At 50.6% G+C, this 23,372-nt stretch overlaps 1 protein-coding gene across 1 annotated transcript in view; it reads right to left on the bottom strand.

The window, feature by feature from the left end:
• Positions 1–3,617: 3,617 nt before the first annotated feature.
• LOC144774084 (vomeronasal type-2 receptor 26-like) overlaps positions 3,618–23,372 on the bottom strand; it is a 60,006-nt gene continuing 40,251 nt past the window's right edge. Inside the window, exon 7 of the mRNA XM_078659111.1 lies at positions 3,618–4,543. Coding sequence (XP_078515237.1) covers positions 3,618–4,543 — 926 coding nt within the window. The remainder of the gene's footprint in view (positions 4,544–23,372) is intronic.

Raw genomic sequence — 23,372 nt, 5'->3', positions numbered from 1 at the left:
GCACTGGAGGAGCAGAAAGTGGGGAAAGCTCCAGGCATTGGCGGGGATCCCTAAATTAATATCCAGACCCATGTAATTGTAGTTATTCCCCGATCACCAGCTCATGGAGAGGGGCCAAAATAATATCCATCTATAAAAAGGGCTCAAGTCAAGAACCTGGCAATTTTCGCCTAAAATCGCTACATGATAACATCCAAAAAGTATACACCAAACAACTTCTGGTAAGACTCTGGGTGGAGCACATTTTTCGGCTCTTGACCCTGAGATGAAAAGTTGTCGACTTTGAACGGGGGACGCTCTTTGTCGCCTTCGTTGAACTTTGTGCAGCATTTGACCTTGTCCCAGGGGAAAATCTTTGGAGGTCCTCATGAAAATTGGGTACTCCCAGGGCTTGTAATGATGATTCAGGGTCCATATACTGATAACTTTGCCAGTCAGATGGGGCCTGGGGGGGGGGGGCGACAAAGCACTTTCCAATACAGCGTGGTGTTCAGCAATGATGTGTCATTGCTGACACATTATTCTTATTATCCATTAATGAGATCATATTCTATCCTATACATGAGTGAATGATGCTCCCAAAATTGACGGTTCTAAAATTCCAAGTCTGCTATTCGCAGACAATGCACTACTCATATCCAGAACTGCTGTTGTCTTACTGCCCTCCAGGGGAAGTTCAACAAATTTGGCAAAGACCAAGGCCTTCAAGAGAATGAGTCCCCAAAAAATATATGATATTCACACACACTAAGAAAGCGAAAGGGAATGTGGTCCTAAATTGAACCAAGATGAACAAGGTGACTGAATTTGATTATTTAGGGGTGAGGTTGACAGACTCCACTAGCTGGTCATTGCATATGGACAAACGCTCTCTGTCCCTTAAACATAAAGTTGGATCTTTGTTTAGATTCACAAATGAAGCCTCTACTTGTCCCATCTCACCGGCACACAAAATTTATAGGGCCCAAGCATGCAGTGCCGCCCTACATGGCTTTGATTCTTTGGGATGTTGTAATCTTGATGTGCTAGATAAAGGAGAAACTACATTTTTAAGATCTCTATTGAAGTTATCAAAAGGCAAACCACTACTTTCCTTAGGTTCTGACTTAAATTTCAGACAACTTTTAGATGCAGCCCATCTCAATCCTGTTTTATTGTGCGCAAGGATATGGAAATACAAGCAACTAGAGCCGTACAGAGCGTGTCTTGAGGAAATTTCAGCTCACCACCTGGCCATTAGGATCCAGTGGATAGCCCACGTTAAATTGTGGCTGGTTAAGCTAGGACTGTCTGAATTCTGGCCTTAACCAACCTTAATGACCAGCTGCTCATGTGGTCCCTTTGCTACCCAACCCCTTCACTCCCCACCTTTAAGCTGCAAAGTGTCTCAAATGAACCTTTATTCCATCTCCATTAGCAAAGCGTTTATAGTTGTCACTAGTAGAAGATTACATTTGAAAGGAGACCCTTACCCCTAACTAAACATTCCTGGTGCCTTATAATGATCAGTTTCACATTAACCAGAGATGGCTTTCAAGCAGCGTATGGACGCAGGAAGGGAAACGGAAAGCCAATGTGTTTTGTCCTTCATGGGACTTCTGAAGGGCTTGGAGGTTCCATTCAAATGTGTTAGTGAAAATAAAGTTTTCATCATGTTGTCCATAGATTCAACGTTCTCTGGAAGGGGTTCTGTGCAGCATGCTCATAGTTTACAGCTGTATGCTATGAGCACCATGCACTAGATGCCTTCAAGAGAACCTTGTTCAAAGCTACAGGAGAAACCTGTATCCCCAGTTGAGAGATGGGTGGGTACAGTATCATGCAACAATGTCTCAATGGGAGGGTACAACTTTTTGATAGTAAATTAATTTAAAAAACAAACGCAATCTCAACATTTTGTTTCCATGTAGGGGAGAGAATGTGGCCTAAAGGCTAGGGCGGTCAACCTCGGAGTTGGGGAACCAGGTTTCAGCCTCGGCAGGGACGCTCAAATTCTGTGATTCTGGGTCACCTATCAACCCTTTCCTATCACTGTATCCTCACCACATCACGCACCTCCCCCCTTTCCTCCCTCCGGGGCCCTGCTCCACCTTCACCAATTATTCAACGATTGATGTTATTTGATTATGCGGCACCCATTGTGATTAAAACAATGAGGTTGAATTTATTGTTTCCGTGATTATTGTCTTTATCCAGTTTCACTTTATGTTCTCCATTTCATTGGGACCCCTTCCTCATATTACAGGTTTGAGCCTCGGCAGGGACGCTCAAATTCTGTGATTCTGGGCAAATCACTTAATCTCCACGTGCCTAACAAAAATGAATGTGTCCATCTGTTACGTAACAGGTGCTTATGTAAAGCGCTCTGAAACCTTCAGGTCCAGTTTGCACTATATAAAACTCCATTAAAAAAAGATAAATATTATCAGAAAAAAACATAGATTTAGACTTGCAAGGGATATAATGCAGCAACACCTATGCTTTTTAGGTTATGTATTAAGTGCAAAGTAAACACATTGTGCTTGTGCAAGGCTCAACATGAGCGAGGAACATGCTTGGCTCAGCTGCACCATTTTGGGTATAAATGAAAACCGCAAGAAGAGCAGATTCATCCAGGATCGCTTTATGACCTTCAATTTCAATTCAAATTCCAGATGAGCCTCTTTGCCGGTGACCAGCTGGACTGGCCCAGGTCCAAGCACATATGTTCCACCTGCTCCCACGTGTTTAAAAATTAATTTAGGAAGCAGTCATCCTTTTTGTGTTCCCTTGTGCTGATGATGACCTCAGGGCATGAAGGTCAAAATGCTGTTGACTTGCATCAGCTAAATTGGGATTGTTAATTATAACATGATTTTTTATTTGTGATATAAAGAAAATGTTCATGTATAAGATTGCTTCTCAAATACCTCCAAGATTACGCTGTTTTACCTTTATCACCTTTCCTTTGCACTGTTTAAACCTTGCACGAGCACAATGTGTTCACTTTACACCTAATACACAACAACACTTTACTATCAACAAATTGTAACCTCCCTCAATGACTCCCATTGAGACATTGTTGCACGGTACTGTTCAAAAGAACCTTGGCACCATTCCGGGGAGCCCGCCTGCTGCCATTTTGGCTTTAATTGGAAACAGAGGAATACTGCTTTGACATTACCTCTCCAAACTAGAATAAGGTTTTGGGATGCCAACAGGCTGTTGAATATATGGATAACATGTTGAATACTTTATTTTCATTAATGCATTTAATTGGAACCTCCAGGTCCTGAAGAAGTACCAAGTGGGATGAAACGTGTTGGCTTTCCATTCTGGATATCGCCCTGGCTACAATTGAGATGTTTTAGGAGAAGAATGAGACAATAAAGAATCAAAAATACGCGGCATGCAAGATCCTTTTTCACATTTATTCAGAGATGGTCATTGATTGGCATTGCATAGTCTACAATATAATTTGGCTTCAGTGATATGGTTTAGAGTGCTGAGTAAAACCTAATTAGAATTGTGTTCAGGATGATTCCCTGACAAAGGGCTTATAGTGGCTGCTTCCTCATACTCGTTTACCATTTTTCTCTGATTGAAACCAATAGGGGAGAGTTGTAAGTGCAGTCTTATTAACATTCTTTTTTATTATCAGTGTGATGTGTCTTTCCTACCAGATGTTGCCTGGTATTACTCTCAGGCCTCACTAGAATGATATAGCACTTTGGAAAGAATATGCACCCAAGCAGTCCAGCACTGGAGCACAGGATGGCAAACAACTCCACGGCCACCATGTATTTGCCCCGTGTGCTCAGGTACGCCGGGATGAAGGAGAGCCACACACTGACAAACACCAGCATACTGAATGTGATCAGCTTGGCCTCGTTGAAGCTTCCAGGCAGATTCCTTGAGAGAAAGGCCACTATGAAGCTGACTGTGGCCAGGAGGCCCATGTATCCCAGCATGCAGAAGAAGAAAATGGTGTTTCCTTCATTGCACTCAAAGATGATCTTCTCATTGTAAGACTTCATGTTCAGTTCTGGAAATGGAGGAGATGTCACCAGCCAAGCAGTACAGATTACAGTCTGGACCAGTGAGCAGAAGAAAACAATGCAGATTGGGGTCTTTGATCCCAGCCACTTCCTCGCAGAGCTGCATGGATTAGTTGCCTTGAAGACAAGAACAACAAGAACAGTCTTTGCAAGAACGCAAGAGACACTAATGGAAAAAATTACCCCAAACATAATTTGTCGAAGCATGCAGGTGAGTGTCCTGGGACTGCCGATAAAGAGGAAAGTACAGAGGAAGCAGAATATGAGTGCAAGGAGGAGCAGGTAACTGAGGCCTCGGTTGTTGGCTTTCACAACAGGAGTGTGTCTGTACTTGATAAAGATTCCCAAGACAGAAGCAGTGAAGAAGGTTAGGATGGTGGCAGAGGAGGTAAGAGTTTGCCCCAGGGGTTCGTCATAACTTAGATACTCAATCACTTTGTGGACACATTGATCACGCCTTTCATTGGGCCATTGGCTGTCAGGACATTTTAAGCACACAAGTGTGTCTGAAAAAGAAAGAAGATCCTTGGATAAGTTAAGGGTAATGTTTCATAATGTTTTAGGTTTTTGGAGACTTATCTAGATACTCAAAAGGTTATATTTTCTAGGAGTTTATTGTTCTTGAAGATTCAAAAAGGCAAGAGTTCCTTTTGGGGATTATTTTCTAAAGAACAATGGGGCATTTTGTACAAGATAACCACAAAGTCAAAAGGCATTTTACGATTAGAAAAATACTCAACTGATACAAAATAGCATTACTCTTTTGACTTTTGGCTTCCAATCGCCCTATTTATTTATTTATTTAATTTATCATATAGAGGTAAACATGTCCAACAAAACACTTCTCAGCATTAGGAAATGAGATCGAAAAATGGTCGAGTTACTTACCAGTAATATTCATTACTCAGAAAACCCTTTTTCTCATATCAATACTGATTCCATGAGGTGTCATATTTATCCAGGCACCATTTTACCTAGCTGGAGCCAATCAAATCAAAGAAAAATAAAGACACCCTCCATCCTTCCATTATGGCAAGAAAGAGTGCTTACGCCCACCCACCTTGGGGCAGCTTCACTATTCTTCATGTAATGCAGAGCAGCAAAACAACTTGTTGCACTGTGTTACGTGAAGGGGAGAAAGAAGAAATGTGACATATATACAAAGATAAGGCACAATTCTGCTGTTTCATAGGCCTGGCGCACTTGTTGCTATCTAGCTCCAACGCAGACGGATGCAAGGGTACCTGCGATACTGGCAGAATTATTCTTGTGCAAGAAGGAACACTTTTGTGCACAAAAACTATTCTGAAAGTCATTTTCATCTTTGTATGTGTGCTGCAGAATGCATGTCTTACTAAGAAACATATTCACCATCCAATTGACCATTATTTGTAACCCCCTGAAGATGTTCGGACCAGGAAAACTCTTGAATAAAATCCCTTTCCTGTCTGATCTTCTGGAACTGAGCAGACTGATAATTCTCGCCCCTGTGATCACTTCCACTCTCATCTGATCTACTCAGCGCCAAGATGCCTGCAATGGTGGTAGTGCGCTTAATAAATTCCTTAAATAAATAAATAAATAAATGGCACAGAGCAGGTACATCAGAGGCAGCACATGAGAGGGGCTAAGTGCATCAACAGTCCATGGCAAGGCACAGAGCAGGTACATCTGAGGCAGCACATGAGGGCACAATGCAGCATCCTAACAGCAACAGGGCAGTGTTCACAACAAAGCAGGTACATCTGAGGCAGCACATGAGAGGGGCTAAGTGCATCAACAGTCCATGGCAAGGCACAGGTACATCTGAGGCAGCACATGAGAGGGCACAATGCAGTATCATAAGATAACATAACAGCAACAGGGGAGTGTTCATAACAGAGCAGGTACATCAGAGTGATGGGAGCTACACCTCACAGCACAGAATATGGTGGACTGCTTGACCTAGTCGCCTCGGACACACTGGCAGCACCAGGAACAGGAGTGTGAGACACAGCCACAGCTCTAGTGACTGACAGATGAGCCATGGACCCAGACACACTGGCAGCACCAGAAACAGGAGTTGGAGACAAAGCCACAGCTCTAGTGACTGACAGATGAGCCATGGACCCAGACACACTGGCAGCACCAGAAACAGGAGTGTGAGACAAAGCCACAGCTCTAGTGACTGACACATGAGCCATGGACCCAGACACACTGGCAGCACCAGAAACAGGAGTTGGAGACAAAGCCACAGCTCTAGTGACTGACACATGAGCCATGGACCCAGACACACTGGCAGCACCAGAAACAGGAGTGTGAGACACAGCCACAGCTCTAGTGACTGACACATGAGCCATGGACCCAGACACACTGGCAGCACCAGAAACAGGAGTTTGAGACAAAGCCACAGCTCTAGTGACTGACACATGAGCCATAGACCCAGACACACTGCCGGCACCAGATACAGGAGTGTGAGACACAGCCACAGCTCTAGTGACTGACACATGACCCATAGACCCAGATACAGGAGTGTGAGACACAGCCACAGCTCTAGTGACTGACACATGAGCCATAGACCCAGATACAGGAGTGTGAGACACAGCCACAGCTCTACTGACTGACACATGAGCCATAGACCCAGACACACTGCCAGGACATGTCCCTGTACAGTGACCAACAAATACCATGCCAGCATCTGAGACATGAGAGTGTGGGACACACACAGTGGCAGTACATGAAACAGGAGAGGGCACAACTGACACAGTGCTACTACATGAGGCATGACAGCAAACAACAGACACAGTGCCACTATCTGACACATGAGAGTGAACTGCAGCTGACCCACTAGGACCACTGAAATGATGGGCCACAGGGCTGTATGGGCCAGGAGGCAGGGTGGCTCTGGGAGCTGGGGACAGCTGTACTGGAGCGACATTGGGGTGGTTAGGTGTCAATGGTGTGTGTCTACGTTTCTTAGGGATATGTAAGGGCACCCTGGACATGAGTGGACTGGTAAGTGGTGCGGGCTCATCTGAAACATCACCCATCAAAGGTGGATCATGTGCTGGTGGGGGTCTGCTCTCTGGGGACGTGCTGGACCCTGCCCGACGTTTGCTGTGGCCCTGCCTTCTGCCCTCTGCATCATGTGTAATGGGAGATGCAACAACAGTGTACTCCTTCCTCTGCTTCAGCGGGGTGTGGATGGGAGTAGAGGTATGGGGGGACTCCACCGCTGACACATGTGTTTTACGTTCCTTCACCAACACCAGCCTCAGGGGACGCAGGGGTGATGTATGTCTGTCCTTGGTGAAGCTCGTGTCCATTGGAGAACCCTTGGCCCTGGGAGGTGCCTTGGCCGTAGGAGGTGTCCTGTCTATGGAATGTGCCTTATCCGTGGGCGGTGCTCTGGCCCTGGGAGTTGGCTTGTCCTTTGTAGTGTCCCTGTCCATTGTAGTGTACCTGTCCTTTGAGGTTTCCTTGTCCTTGGGAGTGTCCCTGCCCTTGGGAGGTGCCCTTTCCTTTGTAGTGTCCTTGTCCTTGGGAGTGTCTCTGGCCTTGGGAGGTGCCCTTTCCTTTGTAGTGTCCTTGTCCTTGGGAGTGTCCCTGCCCTTGGGAGGTGCCCTTTCCTTTGTAGTGTCCTTGTCCTTGGGAGTGTCCCTGGCCTTGGGAGGTGCCCTTTCCTTTGTAGTGTCCTTGTCCTTGGGAGTGTCCCTGCCCTTGGGAGGTGCCCTTTCCTTTGTAGTGTCCTTGTCCTTGGGAGTGTCCCTGGCCTTGGGAGGTGCCCTTTCCTTTGAAGTGTCCTTGTCCTTGGGAGTGTCCCTGGCCTTGGGAGGTGCCCTTTCCTTTGAAGTGTCCTTGTCCTTGGGAGTGTCCCTCGCCTTGGGAGTACCTTTTGAGGGGGATGCCTGTGTTACATGTGAATCCCTGTCCCCCAACACCCCTTGAGGATCCTGTGTGTCAACTCCAGGGTAGCTGATGTCGTGTTCTGTGAAAGATGTGCTTGTCCTAGGAGATGGTGTCTGTGCCCTCCGTGCCCTGCCTTCCTGACTGTGGCTGCTTCTAGTGCAATACTCAGAAAATGACGCCTGGTCTGAAATGTCACTCTCCCCTGAGACATCAAGTGGTGTGGATGTGGGAACTGAAGTAGAACCTTGTCCACGCGACTGTTGAATGGCTGCAGACACTGTGTTGGATAATGACTGAACTGTTCTGTGGAGACCAGCAACATCGCCATGCATCCCCTCCATGAATGCTACCACCTGCCCCAACTTCTTATCGTGGTCTAGGAATGCATTGATCATGTTTGTCTGCCCTACACACAGCTGTCGCAGCAGATCAACCGCCTCAGCACAAAGGGCACTTTGTGTCACAGGGGCAGGGGCAGCGGTGTCGGCACGAGTAGTACTTGTTGCAGTTGGTGGCAGTGTGGGCCCTGTGTGCTGTGTACCGACTGAAGGTGTTGATTGCCCACTCCCTGTGTCTCCCAACAGTGCAGACTCACCACCACTGTCTGAAGATGAGGACGATGGTGTCTCCACATGTGAGTCCTCAGGGACAGTTCTGTCCCCCTCTCCAGGGCTGCTCTCTTCAGTCTCAGTCTGCGTGTGTGTGATCTCGGATCCGGATGCATTTCCACCACTCATCTCCGTCGTCTGTGGGTCAGTGCCCTCGGCCAAAGCTGAAAGAGAGAGAAAAAAGGTTTACCTAAGTGCCACACTCACGTACAGAAGGTTAGAAAATCACAACTTCCTTGACTGTTGACCAACATGTAGCACCCATCCTGCACACGAACCCCCCCTACCAGACATCCTCATGTCAAAGAACCGAGGGTGCCTGTCTAACATGTACATCAAACAAACAGGGCAAGTGCATGCAGACCACCACACATGTGATGCCATGGGACCACAGACCTCAACAGCATGTCCTGGGCCCCTGCACTACAATGCAACTGGTATGTCCACCTGGCTGACATGGTTGCTAACGCTCACACCGCTAATGGCACCAACATGCAATTGCAGCACAACATACACACCACGGATGTCACTACTGTGTCTGAGCAGCAATACATGCATGCACTCACAAGTCACAAACACATTCAGTCTGCTTACCGCTAGTTTGCTGCTGCTCCCCTCTAAGCCGGGCGGACAGGTCAGGATGCGTCACAGCTATGATACGGTGCATTAGAGGGGTCATGGTGCATCGTGCAAGCCGGGTTGATCTTGGAATCAGCCCCAGTGTCATCTCCGCCACATTCTTGCTGAGCCTGGAGATGTCGTCCCAGCGCTTGTGGCAGAGTGTGTGTCGTCTATTGCACACCCCCACTGCCCGTACATCACGTGCTATGGTCCTCCACATGGCCTTGCGAAGGTGCAGCTTGACCTACCATGATGGGAGACAAGAGGGGAATGTCAGTGGACAGTTGAACATTCACAAACATAGTAGCAACACGTATCTTTCAGCAGCCATGCACAGTACAACACATGTGAAGGTCCCACAGCACACCGCCAAGATAGCAGAAGCCAGGAGTCAGTGACCACCTCATGCACACCAACATGTCCCCCACTGCACTTACCACCTGTCTGGGGGCACCGTAGAGCCGTTCATAGTGGCGGAGCACACCGTCCACAAGGACATCCAGCTCCGCTGCGGTGAAGGGACGAGACCGGATCTCTCGCACTCTCGGCATGGCAAGGTCCAGGACTGTGGCACAACAGCAGCAGTTGTTGGATAGCTCAGCAGCAGCAGGTAGAGGTGATGGGTGCAGGCAGCAGTTGTTGGATAGCTCAGCAGCAGCAGGTAGAGGTGATGGGTGCAGGCAGCAGATGTTGTATAGCTCAGCAGCAGCGGGTAGGGGTGATGGGTGCAGGCAGCAGTGGCTGGAAGCAGTGGATGTGTGCTGCTGAAATTCACACATTTATTGGGCACTGAGCTGATATCAGTGGCACACGTCTGCAGCAATTGGTTTTCCTGGGCTGCCTCATTCGAAATGAGCCAATGACTGGCCCTGCTGTGGCGGTGCACGGCTTCCGCTATTTTTGAAATCACTTACGCACCCCGCGTTACTTGTTTCCATTGGCTACATGTGCAAGGACCGTCACGGTCACACACCGGCAACCGCATGTGTGCGCTACCGCGATGGTGCTCATTGGCGCCGCAATGGCGGAGCACGCATTCCGCGGGGGCGGGGCAGGCTAACACATACATTTGAATGTGCAAGTGGAAATGGCAGTTGGTACCCCCCTTACAGTCACATTGCAGCACCCACCGCAGACCGCCGAGTTCGGGAGGTCACCCACCGGTGGCCCTGGCCGGTCACCCACCGCCGGGTGCTGGCGGTCAGTGACCACCCTGTGTATTGATGTCACCCTGGCATGGATGGCCCTGGCTGGTCACCCACTGCCGGCCCTGGCCGGTCACCCACCGCTGGGTGCGGGCAGTCACACACCGCCGGCCCTGGCCGGTCACCCACCGTCGGGTGCGGGCGGTGGGTGACTGCCCTGTAAATTGATGTCACCCTGGCATGGATGGCCCTGGCCGGTCACCCACCGACGGCCCTGGCTGCTCACCCACCGCCGGGTGCGGGCGGTCACCCACCGGCGGCCCTGGCCGCTCACCTACCGCCGGGTGCTGGTGGTGGGTGACCGCCCTGTGTATTGATGTCACCCTGGCATGGATGGCCCTGGCCACTCACTCACCGCCGGGTGCGGGCGGTGGGTGACCGCCCTGTGTATTGATGTCACCCTGGCATGGATGGCCCTGGACGGTCACCCACCGCCAGCTCCCGGCGGTGGGTGACCGCCCGTACCCAGCGGTGGGTGACCAGCCATGGCCGGCAGTGGGTGACCACCCGCACCCAGCGGTGGGTGACCGGCCATGTCCGGCGGTGGGTGACCGCCCGCACCTGGTGGTGGGTGACCGGCCAGGGCCGGCGGTGGGTGACCGGCCAGGGCCATCCATGTCAGGGTGACATCAATACACAGGGCGGTCACCCACCGCCCGCACCCGGCGGTGGGTGACCGGCCAGGGCCGGCAGTGGGTGACCGCCCGCACCCGGCAGAGGGTGACCGGCCAGGGCCGGCGGTGGGTGACCGGCCAGGGCCATCCATGTCAGGGTGACATCAATACACAGGGCGGTCACCCACCGCCCGCACCCGGCGGTGGGTGACCGGCCAGGGCCGGCAGTGGGTGACCGCCCGCACCCGGCAGAGGGTGACCGGCCAGGGCCATCCATGCCAGGGTGACATCAATTTACAGGGTGGTCACCCACTGCCGGGTGCTGGCAGTGGGTGACCAGCCAGGGCCGGCGGTGGGTGACCAGACAGGGCCATCCATGCCAGGGTGACATCAATTTACAGGGCGGTCACCCACCGAGAGCACCCGGCGGTGGGTGACCGCCCAAACCCGGCGGCCTGCGGTGGGTGCTGCTATGTGACTGAAAGGGGGGATACCAACTGCCATTTCAACTTGCACATTCAAATGTATGTGTTAGCCTGCCCCGCCCCCACGGAATGCGTGCTCCGCCATTGCGATGCCAGTGAGTGATGATTTTCAAAAGATGCACCGTCGCGGTAGTGCGCACATGCAATAGGCGGGGTGTGACGGTGATGGTGCTTGACCATGCAGCAAATGTTATGCACAATTGCAGGATCAAGGATCAGCTTCTGTGATGGGGGAAGGCGTACCCGGATGGCGTGTGTACAAACACTGCATGTCTCCGCACACATGTAATGTTCATAGTTGTACATGTGTGTCAGGACATGTCCGGAATGCATCAAGAATCATTATGTCATGTCAATGGCCCATGTCCACGTGTGTCATTTATGTCCATTAGTTGCATGTGTGGTCATACTATTGACCTTGCCAGTGGTTAACACAGGCCAGTGATGTGAACCCAAGTTGCGTCAGATGTGCATGGCTATGTGTTGACGTCTTGGTTTTGAGGTCAGACGTTTCTATTTGAACACATCTACACAGTACATCACGGCTGTGTACCCACATTCAGAAGCTGTTGTGAGTGTGTGGTTTGTGTGTGCAAGTAGCAATGATGGGGGTATACATGCATTCTGTGTATGTGTATGTGTGTCGCCTGTTGTATGCCCATGCATGTCATGTGAGGATGCCCAGCATTGTAGGTGGGGTCATGGGTGCATGAAGACAAGGAGGGTGTGTTCCATGTTCGTGTTGTGTGTGCACGCCCATGTGTGTCTGTGGAGACGCTTGTCCACACTTGGGCCCTCAGTCATGTGATGTTGGCTGTTCTTTCAACATGTGTGCACGTTACATTGGACATGTTTGCACACAGGATGTTGTTTGTGGGTGAACATTGTGTGTGTAGTTAGCTGTAGTGCCTTATATTTCTGTCACGTCACACATACAATCAGTGTCCGCAACATGTATTATTTGTATTGTGTTGGTCAAGATGTGATAGTGTGGCACAGCTGTGCGGTGTTGGTCAATTGACATCTGCTCCCATCTACCCCCACACAGGAGGGCTCCAAATGTGCATCGACCATACACTGCTGGAGGACATGGTTGACGAGGAGGTGATCCGCAAATTCCGGCTTGACCGACGGAGATTGCAGCCACGCAGGCCATATCCAGGAGCTATTACACCCACAGCAAAGGTGATGGCGGCACTTCACTTCTTCGCAACAGGCACTTTCCAGTACACAGTTGGTCATGCCGGGGGGGTGTCCCAATCCATGTTCAGCATGGTACTGCGGCATGTGCTGGATGCCATGATGCATTACAATGATGATTACATCCATTTCCCACGTCAGGGAGAGCTGGCTGCAGTGAAAGGTGACTTCTGTGCCCTGGGCCAGATCCCACACGTAGTGGGTTCCATTGATGGCACACATATTGGTCTGATTCCACCCCAGGCACGTGAACCCGACTACCGCAATCGGAAGCACTACCATTCTATCAACGTGCAAGTGGTGCACCTGGCTGACAACATCATCTCCCATGTGTGTGCCAGATTTCCCGGGTCCGCACATGACTCCCACATCTTGCGGAGCAGCATTGTGCCCCAACTTTTGGCTAATCTGCGTCAAGAACGTGCGTGGCTTGTAGGTGAGTGTGCTGTGATGACTACTGTGCTGTATGTGTGCCATGCTGTTCCCAACAATCCTGGTAATGATGTATGTGTCTGTCATCCCCCCACCTAGGCGACTCTGCGTACCCAAACCGCCCGTGGCTGCTAAGCCCCCTACGGAATCCTACTACCCCTGGTGAAATGCGTTATAATGAGGCCCATGGGAGGACACGTCGTGTGGTGGAACGTACATTTGGACTGCTGAAGTCTAAGTTTCGCTGCCTGGATAAAACCGGAGGGGCCCTGCCATACTCACCAGGCAAAGTATGCAAAATAGTGATTGCCTGCTGCATGCTCCACAACCTGGCCTTATGCAATAATATTGAACTGATCATGGACCCTGCAGACCAACAGGTTGCTCCGCCTCCCATCCCACCCATGTCCAGTGATGAGGATAGTGGGGAGGAAGAAGGTGTGGACCAGAGGCGTCAGCTCATTGCTCGCTACTTTCCTTGAATGTGAGTAACTACCTCTTGTGCTGCTGATCAATGCGTGATGTATGTTTGCTGGTGATGTGTGGATGTGGTGTGTGAATGCTGCCTGTTCTGGTATGTCCTGTTGGCAAATGGGTGTGTGAGATGGTGTACATGCAATGCTCTCTGATGTGTGTCCTGTGATCCACTTAATTAGTGATGAGTGTGGTTTGTGGGATGTTGCAGTACGGTGTGGTGTGATAGGTGTGATTCTGTTTCCTGACCTGTGCTTGTTGTTCTCTCATTATCCCTAGGTCACTCCCACAGAGGCATGATTCTCAAGAACATTGATCCCTGCACCTGGTAATGACAACTACTAAGACAAACCTGTGTTTAAAACATGGAGGTCACACAGCATTGAGTGTTTACGTGGTGTTTATTTACAGGGTGTGGATTACTGTTAGTGCATATTTACAAATAGGTGTTGGGGGAAGTGAGAGTTGAAGGTCATGGCAGATGAAAACACCGTGTGGACACCACATTGTGTGATGTACACCTAGTCCAACAGACGTGTGCCAATGCTTGGAATTGTGGGGCAAGATAGTTCGCATAGTGAATGGCAAGCTCAGGGAAGGGTGAAGTCAGTGGCGGCCTCTCTTCGAGCGGGTGGATGGTGCATTGCCACTGCTCTCAGCTGGATCCAGTCTTGGACGACCCCTCCGTCTTGGAGCCGGAGCGGAGCCAGCTGTGGGGGCAGGTTGTTCAGGGACGGGCTCCCTGTCAGTGTCCTCAGGTGATGGTGGCGGTGGTGTTGGTGCCCTGTCCCGCTGGGCACTTGGGGGAGGAGGAGGTGGTGTGGCGCGGGATAACCACTCCCTCCAAAGAGATGTTTGCTGGCCCATGAGGTCAACAATTTGGCCCATGCGGGTGTCCATGGACCGCAACAGCTGCCACTTCTGTAGCGAGTCTGGGTGTGCCCGATCCGCCTGTGCCTGCGACCGCTCATAGGAGGCAATGACTCTGGCGATGGCATCCAGGGTCTCGGCCCCAGGATGGGGTGGGTCTTGTTCCCGACCTCGCCTAGCACCTGCACTCCTGTTTGTGAGCTCTGGCCTCACCTGTGTCCTCCCCCGTCCACTCTCCCTGCTAGCCTGAGATGTCGATGGCCCATCACGATGGGTCAGGCAGGGTGGCACAGGCAGGAGTGGTGGTGGTGGTGGTGGTGGCAGCTGGTGGTAGCTGCATAGCTCCCAATGGCAGGTATTGGTGTTGTGACACTTGTCAAGGTGGTGGAGGCAGGGATGTCCTGGGAGCCTGATGGCCCTGGGAGTGTGCTTGGGCCAGCATTGTCCTCTGCACCCGAGGTGTCCATGGGATCTTCACCAGAGAGTCCTGGATGTGAGGGGTGCTGGCGGTTGCTGGTTTCGCCTGTCAAGTTGCGATCACCTGAGGGACAAGAATTTCAGAATCAATCCTGTGGACATGACACGTTTTTGGTTGTTACATTACAAATGACTATGGAATCAGGACATGGTTGTTGGTGTCATCATGTTGGTGTGGTAGACAGTACTGGGCATTATGGTGGTGTGGAGGTGGGGAGACAATACTTGGATATGTGTGGTCCGGTCCTGCTATTGGATGGTGCCCCTGTGAAGATGGCTACCTACCTGTAGGTTTGAAGGAGGAGATGCACTGGTCTTCAAATGGTGGGCGGACTCTATCTTGCTCTGGGATGAGACATGGGGGCCTGTTGGGAGTTGTAGTGCTGGTCTCTCACCCCCCCACCCACCACCACCCTCCCTGTAGACATGGGGGCATGTTGGGAGTTGTAGTGCTGGTCTCTCACCCCCACCCACCACCACCCTCCCTGTAGAAATGGGGGCCTGTTGGGAGTTGTAGTGGTGGTCTCTCACCCCCCATCCACCACCACCCTCCCTGTAGACATGGGGGCCTGTTGGGAGTTGTAGTGATGGTCTCTCACCCCCCCCACCCACCAACACCCTCCCTGTAGACATGGGGACCTGTTGGGAGTTGTGTTGCTGGTCTCTCACCCCCCACCCACCCCCACCGTCCCTGTGGACATGGGGGCCTGTTGGGAGTTGTAGTGCTGGTCTCTCACCCCCCCACCCACCACCACCCTCCCTGTAGACATGGGGGCCTTTTGGGAGTTGTAGTGCCGGTCTCTCACACCCCCCCACCCACCACCACCCTCCCTGTAGACATGGGGGCCTGTTTGGAGTTGAAGTGCTGGTCTCTCACCTCCCCCCACCCACCACCACCCTCCCTGTAGACATGGGGGCCTGTTGGGAGTTGTAGTGCTGGTCTCTCACCCCCCCACCCACCACCACCCTGCCTGTAGACATGGGGGCCTGTTGGGAGTTGTAGTGCTGGTCTCTCACCCCCCCACCGACCACCACCCTCCCTGTAGACATGGGGGCCTGTTGGGAGTTGTGGTGTTGGCTGCTTTGACAACATGCAAGCCTGTGAACGTAGGAGGCAACATTTGTGGTTGTTCATGGTGGGTGCATTTGAGGCCAGGACTTAACATTTGGGTGACTGTGTGGTCCACATGCATCGATTGGAGCCTGGAAGATGTGTCTTGGCAGTTGTGCAAGGCAGACCATGACAGTGTGATAGTGGTCATTGGTTTGTACTTACCAGCCTCAAGTCCCTCTTATATTCCTTCCAGGCTCTCAGGGTGCAGTATGCCCAGCACCTTCTCCTCCCATTCGGCAAATGGTATAGGCTCCGGGGGAGTGCCGCCGCCAGTGTGTTGTGCCCGCAGGTGGTTGTTGGCCCTGATGCCTTTCACCCTTGCCTTGAGGTCGTGCCACCACCTCTGGATCTCATGTTTGGTGCGTGGCACGGTCCCTGACGCATTCACTCTGGTCACTATCCTGTCCCACATGTTGGTTTGGTTGCCAAGGTGGTCTGCTGGACTAGGGTACCGAACAGATGGGGTTCAACACGGATGATTTCATCCACCATGACCATCAACTCACTGTCTGTGAACTTGGGGTTTTTCCTGGGTGCCATGGTGCGTGATTTGCAAGGTGTTGGTGTGGGGGGGGGGTGGGGTGTGCAGGCGTGTGGTATGTAGGGATGGTGTTGTGGGGGTTTGTGTGGTGGGTGTGTTGGGGTGCAGGTTGTATGTGTGTTTGTGTGTGTCTGCTGTTGGTGCTATTCTGCCTCTTTCTTGCAGCTATGCTGTGATGCAAAGGATTGTGGTAATGGGAGGGATTCTTTTTATAATGTGTGTAGTTGTTGGGTCCCAATGGTTGTTGGCAGTCAGGTGTTCTGTGGGTGTGGTGACTTGGGTGCTTTTATTTGTGCTGGGGGGGTGTCATTGGGGCGTGTAGGTATTGGGGGTGGGTGTTTCAGGTGTGTGTGTGTCCTGTTTAGTGTGTTTTCTATTTACTTCCGTCCGCCATTTTGGAATCGGTTTGACGGCAGGGATGATGTTCGTTTGGTCCTTCCGCAGTCATGCTCCGCTTGTCGAAGCATTGTTTCCGCGGCGGTCGAGGAAGGTGGTGAGTTCCGTTGAGATGGCGGGGTTATCCTAATCGTGCGGCCGGAACCTCCACAGGTATTGCGGCAGTTGGGCCTGTTTCTGCGGTCAATTCGTCCGCGGCGGAGGGTGTTTCAGTGGTACCATCCGCTTACGGCGGTCTTTGGTGTGATCCGTCCGCCGCGGACGGTGTTTCATGTGATCCGTCCGCCGCGGTCGGTGTTTGTTGACAGTAATATCATAATCTCAACCGCGGATTATCCGCGGTGCGGTCGGGAGTATTTTTGCCGCAACCATGGAGGACGGAACACGTTTCCGTCCGCCATCCTAATAGGCCTCTTCATTTGCGTGTGCACAGGATTTGTTCTATTTCCCTTTGGTGTAGGCCTCCCTACATGTTCTCAGGGGTTGTTTTTTCCTATTGGGTTTGTGTTCCCCTGTCCTGTTCTGCACCGCGTGCCTACCGCACAACCATCTCAGCAGCAAGATCACACTGCTCAGAGCGCCACTGCTTCCTTCTCTCTCAACGCAAACCCGTTCTCTCTCAAAAACTCGTACAGTTCCAAAACCAGCCCAGACTAAGAGAAGTGAGACGGTCATCAGCAATACGAAAGCACGTCAACTCACAACAAGCATTTGCAGTTCACTAGGTCTCGCATTCACGTGAGTTATTGCCATTGTAAATGACAATGGCTTTTATTTATGTTTTGGTTTTTAAAACATAAATCAAAGTCATTGTCATTTACAATGCTAATAGCTTAAACTCCTGCAAATGCGAGACCTATTGCATTGCAAAAAAGGGCTTTCTCTACCACTTGTTAGATTGTAAATTTTAGGGAAAGAGTCAGCCTGTGACGTCTTCAAAGTAGTGATAAATAGAGCCATGAAGAAGATGTCTAAGTGTTGTAAATTATACAGACACAAAGCGTGAAGTGAGAGTTACATATAATCTGAGCTATAAACACTACCAAAGCCCTCCAACAACCTTTGCTTTATGATTACACTGTTGCAGATAAGTAGGAAGAGAAGGAGGGGGGCTATTTCCTGCCCTCTCAATTATTTGTTTGTGCAGTGTGGCATTGCGTAATGTCCTTGCTACCTTTGGCCTAATAAAAAACACTCCAGCTGTAGTAGTGCCCTGGCTTCACCTCCTGGTGCATGGCAGGCTGTGCTTTTGTCAGGCATGAAGGGAGGAAAAGATGGTCTTGGCTGCAGCTCCGGCCTCATACAGTGCTCCTATTACTAGTGAGCGAGAGGCGCTGAGGTGGTGGTATTGGTATTGGTGGTGTTGGTATTGGTGGCGGTGGTATTTGTATTGTGATGGTATTGGTGGTGGTATGGGTATTGGTGGTGGTTGTATTGGCGGTGCTGGTATTGGTGGTGCTGGTATTGGTGGTGGTGGTATTGGTGGTGGTGGTGGTATTGGTGGAGGTATTGGTATTGGTGGTGGTGGTATATTGGCGGTGGTGGTATTAGTGATGCTGGTATTAGTATTGGTAGTGGGGGTATTGGTATTAGTGGTATTGGTGGTATTGTGTTGGTGGCAGTATTGGTGGTATTGGTGGTGGTGGTATGGTGGTGGTAAGATTGGTGATATTAGTGGTGGTATTAGTTGTGGTGGTGGTATTGGTGGTGGTATTGGTGGTGGTATTGGGGGTGGTATTGGTGGTGGTCATGGTATTGGTGGTAGTAGTATTAGTGGCATTGGTGGAGGTGGTGGTATTGGCGGTGGTGATGGTGGTGGTGGTATTGATTGTATTGGTGCTGGTGGTGGTATTGGTGGGATTGGTAGTGGTATTGGTGGTGATGGTGGTGGTATTGGTGATTGCAGTGGTATTAGTGGCAGTGATGGTGGCATTGGTGGTATTGGTGATGATAGTCACCAATATCACCAATATAGTGGTGGTATTGGCTGTGGTGTTGGTATTGGTGGTGGTATAGGCATTGGTATTGGTATTGGTGGTGGTGGTACTGGTATTGGTGGTGGTGGTATTGGTATTAGTGGTGGTATTGGTATTAGTGGTATTGGTGGTGGTGGTAATGGTGATGGTATTGGTGGTGGTGGTATTGTGTTGGTGGTGATATTGGTGGTATTGGTGGTGGTGGTATGGTGGTGGTGGTATTGGTGGTGGTGGTAGTGGTGGCGGTATTGTTGGTGAGATTTGGTAGTTGTGGTGGTATTGGTGATATTGGTGGTGGTTTTAGTGGTGGTGTTATTGGTTTTGGTGGTGGTGGTATTGGCTGTGGTGGTGGTGGTATTGGCTGTGGTGGTGGTATTGGTGGTGGTATTGGCATTGGTATTGGTGATGGCTGTGGTATTGGTCGTGGTAGTATTGATGGTATTGGTGGAGTGGTGGTATTGGTGGTGGTGGTATTGGTGGTGGTGGTATTGGTGCTGGTATCATTGGTGCTGGTATTGGTGATAGTATTGGTGGTGGCGGTGGAGGTATTGGTGGTGATGGTGGTTGTTTTGGTGGTGATGGTGGTATTGGTGGTGGTATTGGTGATGGTGGTATTGATACTATTGGTGATGTTGGTGGTAGTGGTGGTAGTATTGGTGGTGGTATAGGTGGTGGTGGTACATTTTAGAGAAAGAGCCAGCCTGTGACGTCTTCAAGGTAGTGATAAATAGTGCCATGAAGAAGATGTCTCAGTGTTGTAAATTACACAGACACAAAGTGTGAAGTGAGAGTTACATATAAACTGAGCTATAAACACTAACAACGCCCTCCAACACCCTTTGCTTTATGATTACACTGTTGCAGATAAGTAGGAAGAGATGGCGGGGGGCTATTTCCTGCCCGCTCCATTATTTGTTTGTGCAGTGTGGCATTGCGTAATGTCCTTGCTACCTTTGGCCTAATAAAAAACACTCCAGCTGTAGTAGTGCCCTGGCTTCACCTCCTGGTGCATGGCAGGCTGTGCTTTTGTCAGGCATGGAGGGAGGAAAAGATGGTCTCGGCTGCAGCTCCGGCCTCGGACAGTGCTCCTATTACTAGTGAGCGAGAGGCGCTGAGGTGGTGGTATTGGTATTGGTGGTGTTGATATTGGTATTGGTGGTGGTGGTATTTGTATTGGTGGTGGTGGTGGTATTGGTGGTGGTATGGGTATTGGTGGTGGTTGTATTGGTGGTGCTGGTATTGGTGGTGCTGGTATTGGTGGTGGTGGTATTGGTGGTGGTGGTGGTATTGGTGGAGGTATTGGTATTGGTGGTGGTGGTATTGGTGGTGCTGGTATTCGTGGTGCTGGTATTGGTGGTGGTGGTGGTGGTATTGGTGGAGGTATTGGTATTGGTGGTGGTGGTATATTGGCGGTGGTGGTATTAGTGATGATGGTATTAGTATTGGTAGTGGGGCTATTGGTATTAGTGGTATTGTGTTGGTAGCAGTATTGGTGGTATTGGTGATGGTGGTATGGTGATGGTACGATTGGTGATATTGGTGGTGGTATTAGTGGTGGTGGTGGTATTGGTGGTGGTGGCATTGGGGGTGGTATTGGTGGTGGTCATGGTATTGGTGGTGGTAGTATTAGTGGCATTGGTGGAGGTGGTGGTATTGGTGGTGGTGGTGATGGTGGTGGTGGTATTGATTGTATTGATGCTGTTGGTGGTATTGGTGGGATCGGTAGTGGTATTGGTGGTGATGGTGGTGGTTTTGGTGATTGCAGTGGTATTAGTGGCAGGGTTGGTGGCATTGGTGGTATTGGTGATGATAGTCACCAATACCACCAATATAGTGGTGGTATTGGCTGTGGTGGTGGTATTGGTGGTGGTATAGGCATTGGTATTGGTATTGGTGGTGGTGGTACTGGTATTGGTGGCGGTGGTATTGGTGGTGGTGGTATTGGTATTAGTGGTGGTATTGGTATTAGTGGTATTGGTGGTGGTATTGGTGGTGGTGGTATTGTCTTGGTGGTGGTATTGGTGGTATTGGTGGCGGTGGTGGTAGTGGTGGCGGTATTGGTGGTGAGATTTGGTAGTTGTGGTGGTAATGGTGATATTGGTGGTGGTTTTAGTGGTGGTGTTATTGGTTTTGGTGGTGGTGGTATTGGCTGTGGTGGTATTATTGGTGGTGATATTGGCATTGGTATTGGTGGTGGCTGTGGTATTGGTGGTGGTAGTATTGATGGTATTGGTGGAGTGGTGGTATTGGTGGTGGTGGTATTGGTGGTGGTGATGGTGGTGGTGGTAATGGTGCTGGTGTCATTGGTGGTGGTATTGGAGATAGTATTGGTGGTGGTGGTGGTGGCATTGGTGGTGATGGTGGTTGTTTTGGTGGTGATGGTGGTATTGGTGGTGGTATTGGTGATGGTGGTATTGATACTATTGGTGGTGGTGGTGTTTGTGGTGGTGGTGGTAGTGGTGGTATTATTGGTGGTGGTATAGGTGGTGGGGATATTGGTGGTGGAATTAGTGCTGGTGGTATTGGTTTTGGTTGTATTGGTGGTGGTGGTTTTGGTGGTGGTGGTATTGGTGGTGGTATTGGTATTGGTGTGGTATTGGTATTTTTGTTGGTGGTATTGGTGGTGGTAGTATTGGTGGGGTGGTGGTGTTGGTGGTTGTGGTACTGGCGGTGGTGGTGGTGATGGTGGTGGTATTGGTGGTGGTATTGGTGATGGTATTGGTGGTTGTATTGGTGCTGAAGGTGGTGGTATTGGTGGTGGTGTTTGTATTGGTGGTGGTGGTTGTATTGGTGGTGGTGGTATTGGTGGTGAGGGTATTGGTGGTGGTATTGGTGGATGTGGTGTTGGTGGTATTGGTGGTGGTGGTATTGGCTGTGGTGGTGGTATTGGTGGTGGTGGCATTGGTATTGGTGGTGGTATTGGTGGTGGTGGTATTCGTGGTGCGGGTAGTGCTGGAGCGGGTATTGCTGGTGGTGGTTGTGGCATCGGTAGTGTTGGTGGTGATGGTATTGGTGGTACTGGTATTTGCAGTGGTGGTATTGGTGGTGGTATTGTGGTGTTGGTGGCATTGGTGGGGTTGGTGGTGGTGGTGGTATTCGTGGAGGTGGTGGTATTGGTGGTGATGCGATTGGCGGTGATGGTTGTATTGGTGGTATTGTTGTGGGTGGTGGTATTGGTGGTGGTGGTATTTGTGGTGGTATTAGTATTGGCGGTGGTATTGGTATTGTTGGTGGTGATGGGATTGGTGGTGGTCCTATTGGTGGTGGTGGTATTGGTGGTGGTGGTGTTATTGGTGGTGATGGTATTGGTGGTTGTGGTATTGGTGGTGGTGGATGCATTGGTGGTATTTGTGGTGGTGGTGGTATTGGTGATGGTGGTAGTGGTATTGGTGGTGATTGTATTGGTGGTGGTGATGGTGGTATTGGTGGTGGTATTGGGGGTGATGGTGGTTGCTTTGGTGGTGATGGTGGTATTGGTGGTGGTGGTATTGGTGATGGTGGTATTGATGCTATAGGTGGTGGTGATGTTGGTGGTGGTGGTAGTGGTGGTAGTATTGGTGGTGGTATAGGTGGTGGTGGTATTGGTGGTGGAATTAGTGGTGGTGGTATTGGTTTTGGTTGTATTTGTGATGGTAGCGTTGGTTGTGGTGGTGGTATTGGTATTGTTGGTGGTATTGGTGGTAGTAGTATTGGTGGGGTGGTGGTATTGGTGGTGGTGGTGATGGTGGTGGTATTGGTGGTGGTATTGGTGGTGGTATTGGTGGTGAAGGTGGTGGTATTGGTGGTGGTGGTATTGGTGGTGGCGGTATTGGTGGTGGTGGTGGTATTGGTGGCCGTGGTGTTGGTGGTGGTGATATTGGTTGTGGTGGTGGTATTGGTGGGGGTGGTATTAGTATTGGTGGTGGTCTTGGTGGTATTGGTGGTGGTGGCATTGGTATTGGTATTGGTATTGTTGGTGGTATTGGTGGTGGTGGTGGTATTGGTGGTGCAGATTTTGGTGGTGCAGGTATTGCTGGTGGTGGTTGTGGCATCGGTGGTGGTGTTGGTGGTGGTATTGGTATTGGTGGTATTGGTATTTGCGGTGGTGGTATTGGTATTGGTGGTGGTGGTATTGGTATTGGTGGTGGAGGCATTGGTGGGGTTGGTGGTGGTGGGGGTGGTATTGGTGGAGATGGAGGTGGTGGTGGTATTGGTGGTGGTGTGATTGGAGGTGGTGGTTGTATTGGTGGTATTGGTGGGGGTGGTGGTATTAGTGGTGGGGGTATTGGTTGTGGTATTATTACTGGCAGTGGTATTGGTGGTGGTGATGGTATTGGTGGTGGTGGTGTTATTGGTGGTGATGGTATTGGTGGTGGTGGTATTGGTGGTGGTGAATGCATTGGTGGTATTGGTGGTGGAGGTATTGTGATGGTTGTAGTGGTATTGGTATTGGTG

The sequence above is a fragment of the Lissotriton helveticus genome, chromosome 8, assembly GCF_964261635.1.
Source record: "Lissotriton helveticus chromosome 8, aLisHel1.1, whole genome shotgun sequence".
NCBI lineage: Eukaryota > Metazoa > Chordata > Amphibia > Caudata > Salamandridae > Lissotriton > Lissotriton helveticus.
The sequence above is the reverse complement of the archived record's forward strand: the minus strand, read 5'-3'. Positions and strand labels throughout refer to the sequence as shown.